The sequence below is a fragment of the Thermobia domestica genome, chromosome 9 (genome assembly GCF_964235325.1).
Source record: "Thermobia domestica chromosome 9, izTheDome1.hap1.1, whole genome shotgun sequence".
Lineage (NCBI taxonomy): Eukaryota > Metazoa > Arthropoda > Insecta > Zygentoma > Lepismatidae > Thermobia > Thermobia domestica.
In genome coordinates, this window is record NC_137462.1 from 215,384,553 (window position 1) to 215,405,254 (window position 20,702).

The following is a 20,702-nucleotide window of genomic DNA, read 5'->3' on the forward strand; positions in this document are numbered from 1 at the left end:
TCGACTCATGGGCTTGTTCTCAGGAGCAGTTCGAGCGGCACTAAGCATTTGGACGAATGAGTCCGTCCAAGCTTCACCATCAGGGCTCGCTTTTGGATTAAGATGAGGAATCCTTTTTATCACTTGCTGGCGGTCACATGGCACAATTCCAGCTGCACGAAACCCAGAACAAATGTTTTGTTTTGAAGAAGTATCAATTTCAACTAGGGCTTGCTTCAGAATTTTCCGAAATTCTGACTTGGGAAGACATCCACGGTTTTTCTTCTTCCATTCCTCTAGACATCTCTTCCGTGATCTCTAAAGTGGTCTGAAGAATGCAATGTCCAACGGTTGGGTGAGATGTGTTGAATTCGGTGGAAGAAGTATAAACTTTACACCAATTTCATCACACTTCTGAATGACATGATGGGAAACATGGCTGGAAAGGTTGTCTCCAATTAAAACCTTTGTGCCTTGCAGACCCTGTAAGTATGGCACACACAACGTGAGAAACCAATCTTCGAAAACATTCATATCAAACCAACCGGATTTTGTCCTGTTGTATCGAGCACCATCAGGGCCATTTTCAATCCATGTTGGATATAAATATGCAGCCTTATATACTACGTACGGTGGTAACATGTAGCCATCTGCAGCAGCTGCAAACATGACCGAAGTGCTGGCTTTTGACGTGTCCCTTATAAGTTCTGGGCGTTTAGATCCTCTCTTTACAATCACCTTGGATTTGCCAGGGTCATCTGTGAAATTTGTCTCATCGTAATTTATTATATTTGATGGTGGTACGCCATCCAGAACTTCTTCCAAATTGTCGAAATAGTTGTTTAGCATCTCACAATTAACAGCAGCACGACCTCGTTTTATATTTTCTCCAAATCTGTGTGAAAGTTCAGAGTGGCGCTGAATAAATAACTTGCACCATTAGGAACCTGGGCAATTATTCCTAAATCGCTTTTCTACTCTGCCTACTCTGTTCAAGTAGCCCTGAACTATGAGCTGAACGTCTGATATTCGACACGGGAAACCACATTCAGCGCATTTCATGAGTCCCTGTACAAGCTGTTCTTCTTCTTTGGATGTCAAACACTTCTGACCTCCATGGTGACCTGGATGCTTGTTTCTTAGTTTGTCAGAAAGGGCACTCCTTGGTACCTGATACTGTCTCGCAGCTTGCCTTATTGATACTTTCTTCGAAAGGACCTCACTTACGGCCTTTTCTAAATTTTCACTGCTGTAATGTCGATAGGGCCGACCCCCTACAATTTTCTTATACACTCGTACCATGTCCGAAGTCACCTCACACTTGGCTTACAATTCAAATTAACGTTCTCAGCTGAACCTCTCTAATAATTACATTTGAACTGACTGGCTAAATTCAATACCGAACACCAGGTGCGTGCGGACGGATATTCGACTTAAGTTGACATTCGGCGAAGGCTTCCCAACAAAGAGGTTTTTCAGCCACGCGGTAACGATAGAAAATATTGTCGGCAAGAACAAAGACTATTTTTCAAGGGTTGGTGCCAACAAACCCTTATAACTTAGAACTTATAATAACTGAAGTCGGTAAAACCAACAATACTGACTTGATTGTAATGCAGTGTGGTTTATTTGAAGCACGACAGCAATGAGAGAGAACATTAAAACTCATAGGCGTCATAATGTCCGAAGTCGCCCCGACTGTCCGAAGTCGCCTCAGTTTACGGTACTGGGGATTTAAATGAACAAACTGCATTATGACATTTAAAAATGAATCATGTATGTACATTACTTAAAATTATTCTAGATTAAACATTAAGAAAGTACATTTTGTTACTTATGGCTGAGTAGGAAAAAAAAATTCTGAGGTAAGTTACGATGCCTTATGGTAGTATGTAAATATAGAACTTTCGAACCCTGGGAGCAAGAAACGTCTATTGTTAAGTTAATTTAACACAGCAAGATTGCATGGCATCATCCTAAACTGTTGCAACTTGTGTAAGAGGCAACAAGCAAATGTTTCCTTTCTCCAGTATCCAACCAGCTGTAGTGTGAGGTGCATCTCTATTACTTCCTATTCGCTTTCTTGCTTGCTTCCGTTGTATGTGGGTAGTGGGACTCGTAACGAACATGTTTGGTGCAATAGCTAGAGGCGAGAAACAATCTCTGCAGTTTCCCTCCAACTTTTCTTCTTGTTGTTTCCTGTAAGAGGCACCGATTACGATAATCTCGTCATCTCGTCTTTGCTCCCTCTACCCGTATCGACGCATAGTGTAATGGAGAGATTGGAGCCCAAACTGACTGCCTTCAGTCTATTGATTATCAAAGTTGTGATTATCGGAAGGCAAGTTAGAAAGCAAATACAATTCATTCTCCATTAGGATGATTATTTCAAATAGTGATCATTACAAGCATCCCTAAGTTCGTTACAATAAGTCTCTTTGGATTACATTATATTTCTTCCTCTTACTTCCTTCCACGTGTGTCTTTCTTATTATTTCAGAATGTTAACTTTAGTTATTTAGGGAAAAGAAGTTACTCTACCTATACAATGGCAGATCCATCCGAAGAAAAGCTTGGTTTGCATTTTTACCTATTGTGGGAGACAAAACCTAGGAACAAATATGACAAATGTTATGTATATTACACACTTGCATTTCGAAAATGCAAGGAAGCATCTTATTACAATATAATGTCTATGATTCTCCTACATTCTTTCAACATTACTAATGTTCATCACAAGTTTATCTTATAGAGAGATCTGTAAAATTTAAGTGAGAAAACGGATATTTTAACCTGACTCTACTGCTTACATGCAAAGACTACTCAATTTATAAGCTTGTAAGCAATATCCAAGTAAGTAGATAACTAAAGTTTTACTGTCTAATACAAGAATTCTGTTAAAAAGTTCTCGCGAGAAACTTTTCTGAAAGTTGTTATACGTACTTGAAAGCTCTCTTAAAGTGTTTGAAGATCGAATGATTCGTAAAAAAAAAAAAAAAAAAAAAAATTAAACATAGACAGTAACAAGGTTATTCTTTAAATCTATGTCCATGAAATCCCGAGTGGTATGAATTCTTGTGGTATAATGTATTAACATCAAATATTTCCAAAGAATTTTAAATGCCAAAGCTAGTAAATTAAGTTTTTCTATAGAATTTGTACTGTTTCAATTAAATCTTACCATAGTATTTTTTCTTACGTAATTTGTGAAATTTGAGTGGGAAGCATCAATGGTTCGAGACTACATTTTAAGATACCAATTTCTATACCATATACAATTATACACCACGAACAGAAACATCTTTTCACTTGTTAGCATTAAATTTATATCATATAGTGACCTAATGAAACAGTTGTTCTCAGCTTCTAAATTAGACTTTTAAAAACTCTTTCTATCTTAGGATTATGAGTTTCTTGTTACCATGGTTTTCCAGTTTGAAATAAAAGTATAAGTAATTTGTTAGAATATTATAGTTTTCATTTTGAACAAATTAGCTGGTGTACTAATTTTAAATATAATTATTTATTTTGATTCTTCTCTTGTTTTTTCAAACATTTTATTTTATAAATAAATTATTAAAACATAGATCATTCCTCACGTCGGAATTTCTTAACATGTGGGTGGCAAGAGGAATACATGAGGGTCGTGAAGGGAGATGAAAAAGACACAGATAATTAAAATCCACTAAAGGAAAACTATATTTTAAAGATTATTTTGAATTTCTTATTATGATAGACATATTTTTACTTCCATACTTGTCAAATTCAGCAGAGAATTTTAAGTAAAGTTTTAAACACATAGAGAATAGTTTAGAAAGCATTTGGAATACAAGGGTAATAAAACTAGTGAAAAACTACATACTGAAGCAGAAGAAATATACAATTTACAATTATAGGCAATGGGAAACAATAATCAGACTTTTTACAAACTGGAAATTACTTATGAGGGTCGAAGGTAGGAAGACGTGATAGAAAGGGGTCGTAATGTGAAATAGGTTGAAAATGCCAGATTGTCTGTAGTACGCTTAAACCATGATCAAAAACAATTTGTCCTCTAATTTCAAGTTTCCTGTATTGGGACCCATAGACATGATGGATTAATACGTGGGCTTTTAATGAATACTATTGTTAGAATTCTATCTATTTATAGTAGTTTTCAAATTATTAAGAAAGGAACGGAGTTAATACTTTTATTAAAACCATACATATGGTAAATTATAATTGTACTCCTTTCACCGTGTAATGTGCAAGGTTTTGTTTATGTGTAAATAAAGATGTGTTGTAACTAATGTCATATATTTAATACTATTGTTTATATTTACAGGGAGAGGTGATTTTAGACCATCTGATCTGGAAAGGTGAGTGTGACTGTTATTTATTCATAAACCACGTACCAAGATAGATACTTTGTGATTCGTTACAGTTTTGTTGTTGGGAAGACAGGTGTGGTGTGTTGAAACAATGCGTAATTGTGTTTGTCCATTAAAGAGTGTTTTTAGTGTACTCAATATCGGTATCATATATTTGCACATATTCTAAGTGTTTTCATTCTGGAAACAACGTTTTCCTTCTTCTACCTTCGTCGTATACTTTGCTATATGATAAACACTTTTATGAACATTTCCAACCAAGATGTTCAACACAGAAAATACTTTCCAGTGACTTTCTATTTCGTTAATTATGCCGAAAGTTTAGTATGTGATTAGAAGAAGAAATATAAGAATTTATGGAACTATAAAGAAAAATGTGTGTTATTTTAAGGAATTTCATATAAACCGAAAACAAGTACACAATAATTGATTTTAGGAACCTGAACTGATGTTTCGTTATCGTTTGAATTGAATAAGTGTATAATTATGTGGTATCTGTTTCCGGTATTCGAAAGTGCATGTTGACGAGTGGTTTGTTTTGCAGTGATTATGCAAATAGTATTTCCTTGGTAACTGCCAAGTTAATGAAGTCTTGTAGCTCTGTTTAATACTGCCTTGAACATCAAAATAATCATCTAAAATTGGTTCAAAAGTTATACACCTCGAACATTAAAATCCTTAACAGAAGAAATTCGAAGACAACATGAAGAACACTATTTTTTAGATTGAAAGTTTTTCAAGAATAAAAATAAGGAATGCATTACAAGCGAACTGTACATTTTCTACTGAAAAAAGAATATCATGTCATGTGCTTACAATTTTCCAGTTATTCATCTTATTCGCTGTTTCGCTATGAACTTTTCTTCCTTATTCTAAGGACCAATTTTCTTTCTGCATTCTACTTTCAGAATAGCTTCTCAAAAAGGACAGGATATTTAACGTAAGTTTGTAGCCAGCTAGCAGCTTTACATAGAAATTTCGGTTTAGTTGTTTAAAATGTGGATTCTTTTTTCGCTTTCAGTTTGTTACATTAGTTTTTTATTGGCAAATTGTGCTTTCGAAAACATATGGTTTCACTTTATAGAGCACAGGTGGAGCTAGTATTTAAAAAATTAGCATAATTCCTTTTCTTTCTTTCTTCTTAATAGTAGAAGGTAAGTACATGGTTATGGTCTCAGTTTTCCTAACAATGATACTAAGACTACTAGTTGGTCACCCACTTCAATTTTAAAAACCATATATGCGCAACAATATTAGAAAAATATAGTACTTTAGTTTGGGAAGCTCTTACTTGACAATAGAAGATTCTCACTTGTTTGGTATAAATACTTGTATAGATAATATAATAAGTCTGTTCGAAGGCAGTGGGGATCAAGAATTTTTGTACAAGACTGTACCTCTGGATGGGAAAGTGTGATATCTAAGTTCTATTTTAGAGGATACTTCGGATTCATGGACGCCATCTTAAAAACCACCTATTGGATGAGTTTCGTATTTCAAGTGGATGCGGGGATTATGAGCTATCAAATAACACTGAAAATTCTCTAAAATCAATTTATCTAATCATATTTTACCTGTCTGTTGTAGTTTCAGAATTAGGAGCATTGATATTAAGCTGTACACTTAACGTGTCGTCCAAAGGTCATTTGCGCAGAAATCTTATAGCACTGGTGTTTGTACTTGCACAATTACAGGAGGTCTGATGTGTTATCTGTTGTGCATAATACATAAATGAAGACGTTTTTAATCCACTCGTATTGAATGTGTCAAAATGCCGTGGTAAAATGTCACAGATCTGAAAAATCATAGCTAAAGATGGTATCTGTCCCAGATTTCAATACTGTACACCATTGTCTTAAGGTTACCCCCAGAGATCACATGGGGAAATGGAGTTCCATCCTGGTGCAGTGGATTTCCATCCTATTAATAGTAACAAAGGAAGTTCGCATCTCCATTTAGTAAGGAAAGAAAAATTGTCACCTGTTGCGTTCCATATTGAGAGGGGATGAATGCCGGTTTAAAGAGACAAGGGCATATATTCTACAAAATACCATAATTTTGTCTGAAGAAATCTTTTCGGAGGCATCCGTCTAGCGAGAGTTACGGCCTGGTTGATATGTATAGCTCTGACTGTTATTTCTAGTGACAAAACACGTCCTCATCACTAAACAGAATGTCCTGAGAAAATGAGGAATATCTTTCATGTTAGTTCAAAGCCCAGATGCAGAATTTCATATCTGTCAGCCTCGTCCTCGAAAAGTTTCTACTGCAATTGAATTTAGCCACATACTGCCACTTACTGACTTGGCATCATTTATTTGCATGGAGAATTCGTACAATTGATGTGTGAAATAACTCTTGGTTGTGCTGACCGACTGCATTTACTACGCGTTGGATATTGTGTGAATGATGTTGTTCTCCTGTTAGTAATAGTTGTGTGCCTACCTACAATATTGTCTACAACACTTGGCTACTATGGGTGCAACCGTCCTATGTGAAATTGGTGGCTAATCTTGATGGTGATCTGAGTTCAGCAGCTATGGCACAGCGGCTTAGTTCCCATACATTAGGATCACTTCTGTCTTTTGACACTCGTTAATTGCCATCATTCTTTGCCTTAAGAAAGTAAACTTCTGTTTAACTTCCTTGTTTATGGCTGTCAAATGAGATTTATGTAAAATCTGATTACACAAATGGATTCAGGAGACCTTCTGGTGTTATTTGATATCACACATGACCATATTCAATTTCGAAAATTTATTCTCAACCAAATATGATGAATTTCAAGATGAAGTCGATGAATCGGAGGTATCCCCTATCATAGGCTCCATATTTCAATGCACAATGGTAAACTTCATTTCAGAAACGAAGTGTGCTCTGAAAATCTGTTTCATCTTGTATATTGATGTGTTTCAAGAATAAAGTACAAGCACTTTCATATAATCGCATATCACATACAATAATGCTTCAATATAAATCTTGACATGCTCGAAATTGAGAATTTAAAGTACACGCATAGTTTTGCAATTAAATATTGAGCTACTAAAGTATAATACCAGCTTTTAACATTCATTTCAAGGTGGCAGTAACTCAAATTCTGTAGTTCTTGTTTCTGCTGATCTACCGTTATCACTACTACTACTACTGAATAAAATACAGATCTGCAAAATTAAACTTTTTTTTTCTGATGCCCTGGATATGTTTGCTGATTCTTATTGATTTCGACGTGCTGAAACCGAAAATGACCTCCATTACCCTGCATCACGTCAGGTTTTTAGGCAAATGAATAATTCCCTTAAAAATCCGTCAATTGTTCGTGTTTTGTGTAAATTTTTACTTAGGGACGTATTGCCGAGCCACTAATTATCGTAGAGGAATGAGCCATACTTTTTTTAATCGTCTGAGACCACACCTTTAGAAACTGTACTAATACTTTGTTATATGCACCGGTGGGAAATTATGGACTGAAAACTGGGAGAAAATGTACTTTTCTTAAAAAAATATATAAGAAAATTTTCTGTGGGTTAACAACCCTGTGTGGTAAAAAATATAACTTATTTTTGAAAAATAACTTTTAAATACTGGTAACATGATCTGCAAGTTTGGTCAGGATTGGATGAAACTGAAGTGGGGAAAAATATTATAATTTGTACCTATTTCCTCCTAAAATTTTCCGTAGTTGATCCTAATTAGAAATTTCTGATGCCCTATTTATTTGCAACAGAGGAATAAATTGTATATCAACTTATTCCTCGAACACCATCACTCCATGCAATATTACAATCATTCTGGTACCCAATATCAGAAAGGAAATTAGTGACCAAGAATGCACGAAAAAACCCTTTCTTGAAAAGCAAACATTTGTTTACTTTTAGTTGGCTACCCTGTGCTGTATTTGCTTGTGAAAAATATCACCAAATCATTCTACGCATCATGAAATATTATACCCAAAATCATTCCAAAACCTATCGTAGATCCAGCGAAAAGACTATATTAATAACTACAAGACATTTATGAAATTGGAATAAAGCTTACCTGTTATTGATGCTTATGGAAGCGCTTCTTTTGGCCTTGTAGACTTCTCCTGGTGTATTTTTATTTTTAGGATGACGCTGAAATGTCCTTGAGAATCATCCAACAAAAGTCCACCATCATGTTAACACTCCATTTGCCTTGATAACTTCTTTCCATTACTCTTAAGTCCTGATGGAACCGCTCCCCTTGTTCTGCGCTTACCAAGTTTTCGGGGAAGTAGTCAACATGAGAATGCAAAAAATGGATCTTTAAGCTCAGGGAACAACCAAGAGCTTTGAACGCTGCCAGCATATTTTGGACAATTTTACTGTAATTTGGCACTTTCAGATTGCCCAATAACTTTTCCACTTCTTCGAAAGCAATCCAAACTTGTTTTTCCGTGTCATTCATATCTTCAAGGAAACGAGAATCGGCGACGAGTTTCCTTGTATCAGGTCCAACCAAAATGTCTTCCTTCAGTTTTCCATCTGATAAACCTGAAAACTTGGAGCACAGATACTTCAAACATTCACCATCTTTAAGGAGAACTTCGATGAATTGTTTTACAAGACCTAACTTGATATGGAGCGGTTGTAACAGAACTTTATTAGCAGGAATTAGGCCCTCCCACACAACATTTACCACTCAATGTTTGAGAGCATTTCTTTGTGGCCAATGTTTGTCGGTACAATGACTTTCCCTGTAACGGCTGCCCCTCAAGCAAGGAAACATGGAAAGTTAGTATAATCCCTTGTTATCCAAATAACAGAGAGAGCACTTAAAAGTAGTCGCATACCAACCACCCATGTTCTTCATACTTGATTTTCTTCAGTACTAATTTCACTCTCATAACGTTTCTTTCACATGAGTGGAGTGGCCAATTGCAAGACATGCATATGTATTGCCATTATGCAGGAGGGGAGCTTTTAGAATGTTCTTAGATGAATCGATGAACAACCTCCAATCAGATGCATTGTATTGTATTTGATACTGTTCCATCCAACTACAAATATCATTACAATATACAAGAACTTGCTTTTCAGCGAAATATGGAACATTTTTTCCACGAGACCGGTACCAAGAAAACGTTGTATCTGGTGCAAGTAGATTTCTTTGATTTCAATCAAGATCTAATAACTCAGTAGAATCCTTAGGCAGCGCAAGCATTTTTTTTTCAAAAATGTGTTTCTTTTAGCTTTGACAACACTGTTATGGTTCTCTACTTTTTCTAAGGGTATGGGATGGCGGGGCATGAGTGATACTTCGTTGGAATCTGTGTTCCATAAGCTTTCCAAACAAGTATCATTCATGTCCCTATGACAATTTGGTGTCGCCAGGGCTGCCAAATGGAGGAAAATGGTGGTGGTGTGAAATACAAGGTGATCATAGTAAGGTCGGGGTTCCGAATTTTTTTTCCCTTGCCATTGGATCTACGATCCTAATTTTTTATGTTCGTGGACCCAATGTCAGGTCTGCATGTGAGATTTTTTGTTTTTGCGTGGGTACGTCAACGATCAGGATTGCCAAAGCCCCGAAAGTAAAGGAAAATGAGGAAAACAATTTTCTTCTTCTTCTTCTTCTAAAGGTGTGGAACGTAGAAGTAGGAGTTATACCTCGTTAAAATCTGTGTTCCATAAGCTTTCCAACAAGGTATCATTGATGTCTCTGTAACGATTAGGGACGTCGCCAGAGCTTCCAACTTAAAAGTCTACTAATATTTTGAGGCGTCTTTAGGATAATAATGTTGATGATATTTTTTAGGAAAATGTGACGTGATTGGCAAATTTTGACTTCATTTTCGAACTCAGCGCCCCAAAATCTATAAGAAATTACCAAAACGTCCCTGGCATCATTCTGGTCGCAGAACTGTGAATACTACTACTACTACTACTACTACTACTACTACTACTACTACTAATAATAATAATAATAATAATAATAATAATAATAATAATAATAATAATATAACAAAAGCACAAATATATTTAGTGTGGACGCTATATGTTGTAAATTCCCTGCTAGCACTTGAAGCTTTACTTAAAAGGATGTGCAAAATTGTAAGTTCTTTAAAATTTCTTCTAATGTAAGGTACTTCGAATTAGTGAAAATGACGAGCTCGTGTTCCAAACGTTCTAATCTTTCAACATCACATTTGCAAAGTCGATTTTATTATTCAAATAAAAACAAAGAGATGAAAAGGTATCAGTATGGTATACTGTCATATGTGACCTCATTTCAAACACTGTTTATCTTATACATACAACAAATATTAGCTAATTAATTATTTCAGTTTCATGCAATATGATCCGGAAGATCATTTCACTCGTACGTTTGTTATGTAATTAAAATTTTAAAGATTCTCATCAATTATGATACCATAATTTTAGAGTAAAACTATAAACTAACAAAGTTGCTGCTTTGAATATAGTTTATCACCATTTAGCAAACATCTTACTTCATGTTGTTATCAGATCTTTAGTGATTCTCTGCAAATCATTTGTTGTTGTCTTACATTTAACATGTCAAAACTATCCACATTTAATCCTTGAAATTCAGAAATTTTGATTTTTATTTCAAACTTTTCAACTTCAGTGCAGTACTTAGGTATGTAAAAGTATAATCAAGACATATTGGACTAAAACATTATTTGTTATTTGTTTTGACATTTCTATTTTTATAAATACAATAGTTTTACTGAACTAAACAACATGTCATTTATTTTCCACTACGTAGTTCGATTATTCGGCTAGCATTGCGGAGATCACAATTTTTCATGTGTAACTGGTTAAAATAATGAAATAAGAAGCAGTTCTGCAATCCTTGCAGGTTACAGCCCTTAAGATAATCACACGGAAAATATAAAGTAATAACTAAATATAGTTTCGTATAAACAAAACTATTCACAGTTACTTCCATGATTTTCATACCTGATGATATTGGAAAGTTTTAAGATATGAGTTGCCAGTCTTTAGTGATAGTTTGGTAGCTCGAAGTTAAGGGAGATGTGGATTTCTATACCCTCAAAAAATTCTCTACGGGAATACTCTTTGCACGTAGTCAGTCAAGCTTCACAACCTCTGTGATTAAGAACATATAACCAGTTATTTACAGGTGCGCAGCTAATAAAAGAAAAATGTTAGCAGATGTGTGCATTTAATTTTCTTTAAAACGGAGAAATCAGTATCTCATAGTTGTAAGTTGTTAAACACAATCTTCAAGAATAAGAATATAAAGAGATCAAATGTGTGTGTGTGTGTAGTACAATAGGTCTACGGATGATTGAGACTCAGTTGAAGTTCGTCTCTCTATGACAATGACGCTCGAAAAGGTTGTCAGAGATCCGGAATTAGTACGATACAACCATCGGCTTCCCATTAAAGCAATGGCAAAAAAATTAAATGCAACGTTTTATGTGGATCCACGAGAATTGCAAATGTGCCGTAAATCTTCCAAATTTGTTCCGAGTTCGCTGACTGATGAGCAGAACGAACAGCGGCTTGAAACCCAAAAGCTCTTAAATCAGTCGGAAAATGACTCAGATTTGTTGAATAGAATAATAATAAATGATGAGTCATGTGTATGGGTATTACAGCAAAATTAAAGTAATGCGTTCACCGCGACCGAAAACAAGTCAAGGAAAAGTAGCTTGCTTGTAACTATTAGCGTGAATATTTATTATTATTATTATTATTATTATTATTATTATTATTATTATTATTATTATTATTATTATTATTATTATACCGATATTCTGCTCCTTGAATACACCCAAAAGAACAATCATAATCTTATAAAAGTGATCTCGAGTGATTGCACGAAAAGGTTCGGTAGAGTGGCTGATAATCTGGCGATCCAAGAATTGGATTTTTCGTCACGATAACACCCCTGGCTATCGTATCTTCTTAATCACTAATTTTATTACTAAAATCCAAATTCCTGTGCTATCACAACTTCTCATTCTGAAGATTTGACCCCTGAAGACTTCTACTTGTTTTCAAAATTGAAAGCTACTCAAAAGTAAGACTTTGACATGATAGAAGAGATTCAAGCAAATGCGGATAAAATTCCTAAAGCTCTCAAGGAGACCGATTTCCGGGAACTTGTTCAAACATGGGAACAATTACCAAGGGGCTATTTCGAAGACGATTGATCCAATTAGCCAGAAAATACTGTCCACTTACAAGCCAAGTTCTAAAAGCTTCCAATTGGATTACTATATTTTATTTTCTGTGAGGAATAAATAACTATTATACGTATATGCTTCTTAACTTGTTTGTAATTATTCAACTTTCTTAAAACTTTTTCATAACACTTTTAGCTGATAAAGTTTCGATTTAGTAGTTTCTTTTAATATGCTTTCCACAATCTTTCGATTGATGTTTCTCTTTTTACAACTCAAGGCACTTGGATTTCGAAGACGTATTGTTAGTGCGGTTTCTATAAATTAAGAATGTGAAATATGCTTGATCTTGTACTTAAGCTCTTCTTACTTTAACTCTTTTAGGATTTCAACTTTTTGAAGTAAATTTTACACTTTCACTCAAACAGCTACTGCTTCCTTACTATGTATCATAGGATCATGGTTCATTCCTCGTGTTTTCAGGATAGAGCATATTTTCCAACGGTATCACTCTTTTGTCTGTATTATACACCACAAACGGAAAAATCGGTTAAAACCTAAAGATTTTTCGATTTTTTGAAATTTTCGCGCCCCTCTGGCCCGGACCTGCATTTTTGAAATAATACATTGTTTTGTACATAATACATGTGCAAAATTTTAATATTGTACCTTGAAAACTAAGGTCGGAAGAAATTTTTGAAAGTCTGAAGGTAACCAAGGGATATATGCAGGGTGTCCGGAATGGGACTGACGGTTTTTAAAAGTGTATAGTTTAATATAGTTATAGATACAGAAGAAAAACGCATGCATTTTAAAGGAAAACTCAAAACGTTTAATTGGTCTTTCTTACAAGTCATTCTAACTCAGTGTAACTCCACGTGAGCTCCATTTGTAACTCTTACAATATCTAGTCTGAGCTCAATCTCTCTCCACGTATTCTGTAACATCTGAGACGTTACTGAAGCAATCGCATTCCTAATACGGCTCTTGAGGTCATCAAGGTTAAGCACCTTTCCACCAGAATACACAAGGTCTTTCACATACCCCCACAGGAAGAAATCCAGGGGGTAACGCCAGAAGAGCGTGAAATCCACGTAATTGGCCCATCACGGCCTATCCAACGGCCAGGAATTTCAGTATCAAGGTGCTCTCTCACTTGTGGGCTCCAATGTGGCGGGGCACGATCCAATTGGGATATCACTTGAGGTTGCAAATGCTGTAACTGGGGAACAGCAAAATGTTGAAGCATGTCTAAGAACACATTTCCTGTTATGGTTTGCTCTATGGAAAAAAGGGGCCTATAACTGCATTGTGTGTTAAAGCACACCAAACATTCAATTTGGAACTGTCTCTAGAATGTTGTATGTACGCCTGCGGATTCTCAAATCCCCATATCCTAACATTGTGTCTGTTAACACAGCCAGACAAAGTGAAAAGTTGCCTCATCAGAGAAAACAACGTTCAATAGGAAATTATGGTCATAATCAATCCTGTCCAGAATTTCAGTAGCAAATGCTGTTCTCTGTGGCTTATCGTTGGGCTTTATTTCTTGCAGCAATTGCACCTTATACGCGCGCAAACGTAATCGTTTGTGTACCACATCGTGCACTGTTGACTTTGGAATTGCCAATTGTCTGCTCTCTGCGCGAATTGACTTCCTCGGACTACGTGAGAAACACTCTCTTATTGCTTCCTCATTTTCTTCTTACACACGCGATTTACCACCGCTGTGTTGTTTCACTACACTCCGCGTTGATAAAAATTGATCCTTCCTCGCCTTGATACTGTTGCGTGAATGAGAATCCTTGTGGAAAACACGGCGAAAGTTTCGTTGAACTTGAACAACGCTTTTTGTCTCTGCAAACCACCACCCGCTTTGCATCTTTTCGACTGTCGACGCCATTTCAGTTTAGCGGTGATACTAGCGCCGTCAGCAGTAGTTGTTCAAGTAAGAAAGTTTGCTGAACAAAACTTTTTGAGTTTTCCTTTAATATGAATGTTCTTTTTCTTCTGTATCTCTGACCATATTAAAACTATACACTTTTAAAAAACATATATATATATATATATATATATATATATATATATATATATATATATATATATATATATATATATATAGATAGATAGATAGATAGATAGATATAGATATAAATATAAATATAAATATATAATAAGAAATTTACTGCATTATTATTTGGCTTAGAGTCATGGTACAACCGTCATTTTCTTCAGTATAGGGTCAATCCATACGAAATGGTCCAGAGGTGGTTGCTCCACCATCTCCGAAATTTATAAAACTTTGAGTGTGAGGAGCCTTGTGTGTAAGAAGGTGAATAACATCACTCACGTTGTCGTATGTACAAGTGTTCCTGAATAGCGGCCATCTTTGTTGTCGGTGGAGTGTCATTTTTTGCATTTACAAGCGTTTACGAAAACTACAGTTGCTCAGGACTTACGAATCAGACGAACTCCAAACAAAAACGAATGTTTAGAGGAGAGACTAGGGTACGTGGAGAATATTATACTCTTGCTTCTAAATAAATATGCAGGGTTGCAAACTAATACATGAAATCACTAGAAAAAGTACAGAACATTACACTTTTAAATGAGCTGTATTTTGCAATGGCATAAAATGGGGGGTTCATAAATTTTGTGCTGAATACTATTGCATATAAGGAGTCTGTAGAAATATCCACACCTATGATACTACTGGTATCGTAGATTTATGGAGGTCCGAAAGTTGGAGTTTGTTATTTTGATGCCATGTTGGAGCGTAATATCTCAAGAGGGCAAAGTGCTAACAAAAATGCTGCTTAGGCCACAAAGTAATTCTGTATGTGAATAAACTATTGTAAAAAATCAAGACTGATATAAGATGGAGAAAAAAGTGAGGACATGGTGAAAACGTGGAAAAAAGCACACGCGTGACGATGTCATAACCCGGAAAAATTTAAATGTTTTGGTGGGTTTCATGCTAGATCTCAAAAACTACGCATGGTTTAGTAATTAGGCCCGCTTTTGTTTGTGTCCAGTTGTGCAAAAGCTTGAGAATGGCGTTTTTACCATCTTTCTAGCGCCATGATATAACGAACAAACGAAAAGAGAGAGAAAAGCGAAACTTTGCACGAAGCAAGTATACGAAGATGTATTAAACGGAAAGATTCAACAAACAGTATTGCCGACCCAATATGAAGTTATATATTTTTTCAAATTACACTACATCAGATTATTACATATTTCAAATCAGCGTGTCAAATATAATCTTAAAATACCACTTTTATTATTCAGTGCTGCAAACTAGTAATGTTATAGTATCACAAACATCCAAAGTTCGGAAGCTTCTAACTCAAATACAGCATAATGGAGATACACAGGATAATGCACATCGAAAGCACTTTAGTGTTGGATACTATGGTCATGGTATGACTTGTTTCAAACGAATAGGAACGAAGTTACCAGGGCTTGGAAACAATTTTGTTTGAAAGAATTTATTTCGGAAAAAAAAAATATTGAGATAAGTATCATATATAGTTACTTGTATGGTTTATAGTGGATGTGTAAATTATTTTGCCGTTTACAGCACTTCGATATCTCAAACCGTTCCGGAGATGATAAACATTGCTGAAGTTTGCAACACTGCATAAATCATGTAATTGCGAGAACTTGTTGTAATTACAGCTACTAGAAGCTATTGCTGTAATGCTATAGAGGAGAAGAGAAACAACAATCATTTTAAATATTTCCAACAAATACGCCATTTTCAGCAGGATAGGATAGATAGGTGTAACGTAACCTGGTAACACATTAACTTCCGCAACTGGGATTGGATTTCAATGATACTTTGCAGATACATTAAGTGCCTTAATACTGCGGTCCAGTTCGACGATGGGTGTTGTGAGTACCATATAGACGTGGCAATGATCATGGAGCTAGAAAGATGGAACAAACGCCATTTTCAAGCTTTTATACAACTGAACACAAACAAAAGCGGGCCTAATTACTAAACCATGCGTAGGTTTTGAGATCTAGCATGAAACCCACCAAAACATTTAAATTTTTCCGGGTTATGACATCGTCATGCGCGTGCTTTTTTCCACGTTTTTACCATGTCCTCACTTTTTTCTCCATCTTATATCAGTCTTGATTTTTTACAATAGTTTATTCACATACAGAATTACTTTGTGGCCTAAGCAGCATTTTTGTTAGAACTTTGCCCTCTTGAGATATTACGCTCCAACATGGCATCAAAATAACAAACTTCAACTTTCGGACCTCCATAAATCTACGATACCAGTAGTATCATAGGTGTGGATATTTCTACAGACTCCTTATATGCAATAGTATTCAGCACAAAACTTATGAACCCACAACTTTATGCCATTGCAAAATACAGCCCCTTTAAAAGTGTAATGTTCTGTACTTTTTCTAGTGATTTCATGTATTAGTTTCAATCCTGCATATTTATTTAGAAGCAAGAATATATGTTCTCCGTGTACCTCAGTCTCTCCTCTAAACATTCGCTTAATGTTTGGTGTTCGTCTGATTCGTACGTACTGAGCAACTGTAGTTTTCGTAAACGCTTGCAAACACAAATATTTTCACTCCACCGACAACAAAGATAACCGCCATTCAGGGACACTTGTGTATTACGACAACGTGAATGATGTTATTGACCTTCTCATACACAAGGTTCATCACACTCAAATTTCTTTAATTTTTGGAGATAGTCGAGCAACCATTTTCCCCCATTTTTAGATCACTTCAAATGGATTGACCCTATAACGACCCCTTTCCATCAGTACCACTCACATGTCCGTATCGTACATCTGAATCGGAAAAATCGAAAAAAAAGAAAAAAAGAAAAAACGGAAATTTTTCTGAAAAAATCACCCCCTCGGAACATCTGCGCTCCTCAGTCCTGACCCCGGTTTCACGTAGGGATCTCAAAAAAAACTTTGAGAAGTACTCAAAGGTACACACAATCCGTATGCAAAGTTTGTCTGATATCTTGAAAACTAAGACGTGAAAAAATGTGAAATTTGTCTTAAAAAAAGAAAAAACAGGACACCCTTCGCCTCCACTTGCCGCTACCAAGTTGACCATCCGGTTCCAAAACACATCTGAGATGTTCTTTGGTCCATCCTTGACTTGACCAATAAAAGAAACCGGCTTAAATGCCTGTTATAGAACTTAAATTAGTGGTCAAAGACGAAACTACACCATGCTATAAAAATATACCATAAATCCTAAAAGAGTTAATAAAAACTTAAAACTAAATATTGGTCTGAGAAAAATATTATAAAATAACAAATAGGGAATCTTCATTTAAATCAATAATAATAATAATAATAATAATAATAATAATAATAATAATAATAACAAAATAGCAAAAGTCATTTTCAGTTTCATTTGAAATAAATCTCTGAAACACTAAGTGTATTTTTACTTATTCGATGTGATTATTAGAATTTGAAAAACGCAATGCCATAATGTTTATTCCAGTGTCGATTGTAATCAGTACGTTAATAGTACAAATCAAGCCATTAAAATCAGTACCGAAGAGAATACTCTTGTGTGAAGACTAATCTTTCTGATGGTTGCGTATTTTCTTTCTAAAATAATAATCAAACAAAATATCAGTATACTTTCTATGTTGTGTAAAGACTTAAAGTAGACAGAAACATAGGTTTCTCACCTCATACATCATTTTTAAATGCTAAAATAGAAAGTTTTATTCTGTGAAATCTGAACATCGTTAGAAATATAATTAGTAAGAATAAGGTAAGAATTTTCTACTGTTCCTAATTCATATTTATTTTTAAATGGTTAACGTTACAAAAGAGATTATAATAGCCTTGATAGTTTATCCTACTTTTAATGTATTTCTATAAACGTAAGTATTATCAAAAACGTTGGAGAGTAATCATTCATTTTATAGTTTGCTTTCCTACACGTCAATAGAGAATCCTAAGCAACTACGTTGATTATCAATAGAAGGAGAAATAATGTATCTCTGTAACAAAAAAAAAATTATAAATTATACATGTTCTTCTATAGCATTCCTTTCAACGCAACACTTATAACTTCTATATTAGCCACGTGCTAGAAACGGGAATCTTCTGTTAACTTTCCACTCCTTGAATGAAAGATAAGCAAACGGATTTTATTGTATCATTATTTTATATTAGAAACAGATTGTATTTTATAACATCATCGTCATAAGTATATTGTCCTTATTAGCATGTTACTTGCCGCAGCTCAGAAGTTTCCATGCTCTACGGTCTTCCGCTAACCTCTTCGTCTTCACGTATGGTCTTTCTGTTTTTATATCGTTCATTAATTGTAGCCTCCTTCGCCGTCTCCCTCATTTTCTTGCCACCGTACCATCTAGCGCGTCCCTCATGATACAACTTCTTCTTAGGCAATGTCCCAACCAGTTTCTCTTCTTCTTCTAAATAATATCCAAAAGTGTTCTTTTCTCCCCCACCATTTCTAACCTCATTCGTCTTCCCCTCGACCAAACTAATTCTTTCCATTTCTTCTTCAAATCTACATTTCGAAGGCTTCTAGTCGTTTCTCGTCACTTTTACGTAATGTCCATGTTTCCGCTCCATGCAGTACAACACTTCACACGAAACATTTTTTAAGTATTTTTCTCAACTCTTTATTCAAGGTCCCACAAAACAGACTTTCGTCCTCCTAAATACTTATTTCACCATTTCTATCCTGGCTTTAATTTCACGTTCGTACTTCATATAATTACTAAGAATATATCCAGATATCGAAAACTATTCACTTGTTCTATTTTCTCCCTTCCCACTTTTATATTTGACACAGACCGCTTCGTTCCAATCACCATCGTTTTTGTCTTTGACATTTGTTTTCATCCCATATTCTTCAAAGCCCTTCCTCAAGTTTTCTAACATACTATTGATTTTCTTTTCAGATTCTCCAAAAAGTGCCATATCGTCTGCAAATATTATACATCTTATTATTCTACCTCCTACCGAAATGCCGTCTTCTTTATGTAGGCTCTTTTTCACTATCTCCTCCAAATAGATATTAAATAATGTTGGCGAGAGACAGCATCGTTGTCGAACTTCCATTCCAATTGCTCTTTCCCCTGTCAGTTCCTCACCTATCCTAACACTTATTTGTTGGTTCATATATAAGTTTCTTATGAGTCTTCGATCTTTCCATTGCATCCCAGTCTTCTTTAGAACTCCCAATTCACGCGGTCTAAAGCCTTTTCTATATCAATGAATACAACATACACCTCTTTCCCTTTCTCTATAAACCTTTCAGCGATCACCTTTTATAATCCAATTGCATATCTTGAGCTTTTACTTTTCCTGATCCCAAACTGTTCCTCCTCAACTTTTCCATTTGGTCTTCCATTCAACCTTCTGTTCAGTATTCGGAGCAGAAGTTTAGCTGCATGAGATATGAGACAAATAGATCTATAATCCTCACATCTCTTTGGATTCGATTTCTTAGCCATCGGTATCATGATCGTCTTCAGGAAGTTTTTCGGGCACTCTTATGTTTTATATATTTCATTGTAGAGACGGGAAAATTCTTTATTGCCCTTATCTCCCATATCTTTATTGAATTCGATTGGTATATTATCATCTATCCCGCTTGCTTTCCATTCCTAATTTCGGATATAGCATTTTCAAACTCACCTCGAAGAATCTTAAACCGTTTATCATCCTCGCCTACTTCATTTTATACTTCAACACTTAGGCTACACAGTCTACCCCTACTCTCATATAAGTCTTCAACATACTATTTCCATCTTCTTAAGACCTCATTTTTCTAACTGACTACCTTCCCATCCTTATTTTCTACTGCCATCGTAATACCCCCTTGTTTCTACTTAAATTCCATTGATTTCACCTCCTTGTATATTTCCTCATATTTCCCAGCTCTTTCTGATTCTTCCATATTCTCGCATTTTCTTTTGTAAAACTCTTCCATTGCTCTGTCTGTTTCCGTTTGTAACTCATTGTTTAACTTTCTGCCCTCTTCTGTATCTGTATTTTATAAGTGTAACATAAGAAAAAAAGTTTCCCCAAAATTAGAACTGGCAATAATTTTGAATTTTCTTCATCTCCGTAACGTGCTATACTTTCGGAATAATGTACACTATTTTGAATCAGAAAAGAATGAATTCACAATTAGATGTTTATTGAATCTTACAAAAAGACCGAGTT

The 20,702-nt window shown here is 35.2% G+C and overlaps 1 protein-coding gene across 1 annotated transcript in view; it reads left to right on the forward strand.

Moving 5' to 3' along the window:
• LOC145661145 (irregular chiasm C-roughest protein) overlaps positions 1–20,702 on the forward strand; it is a 944,967-nt gene that overhangs the window by 864,966 nt on the left and 59,299 nt on the right. The window contains exon 11 of the mRNA XM_081726593.1: positions 4,304–4,337. Coding sequence (XP_081582719.1) covers positions 4,304–4,337 — 34 coding nt within the window. The remainder of the gene's footprint in view (positions 1–4,303; positions 4,338–20,702) is intronic.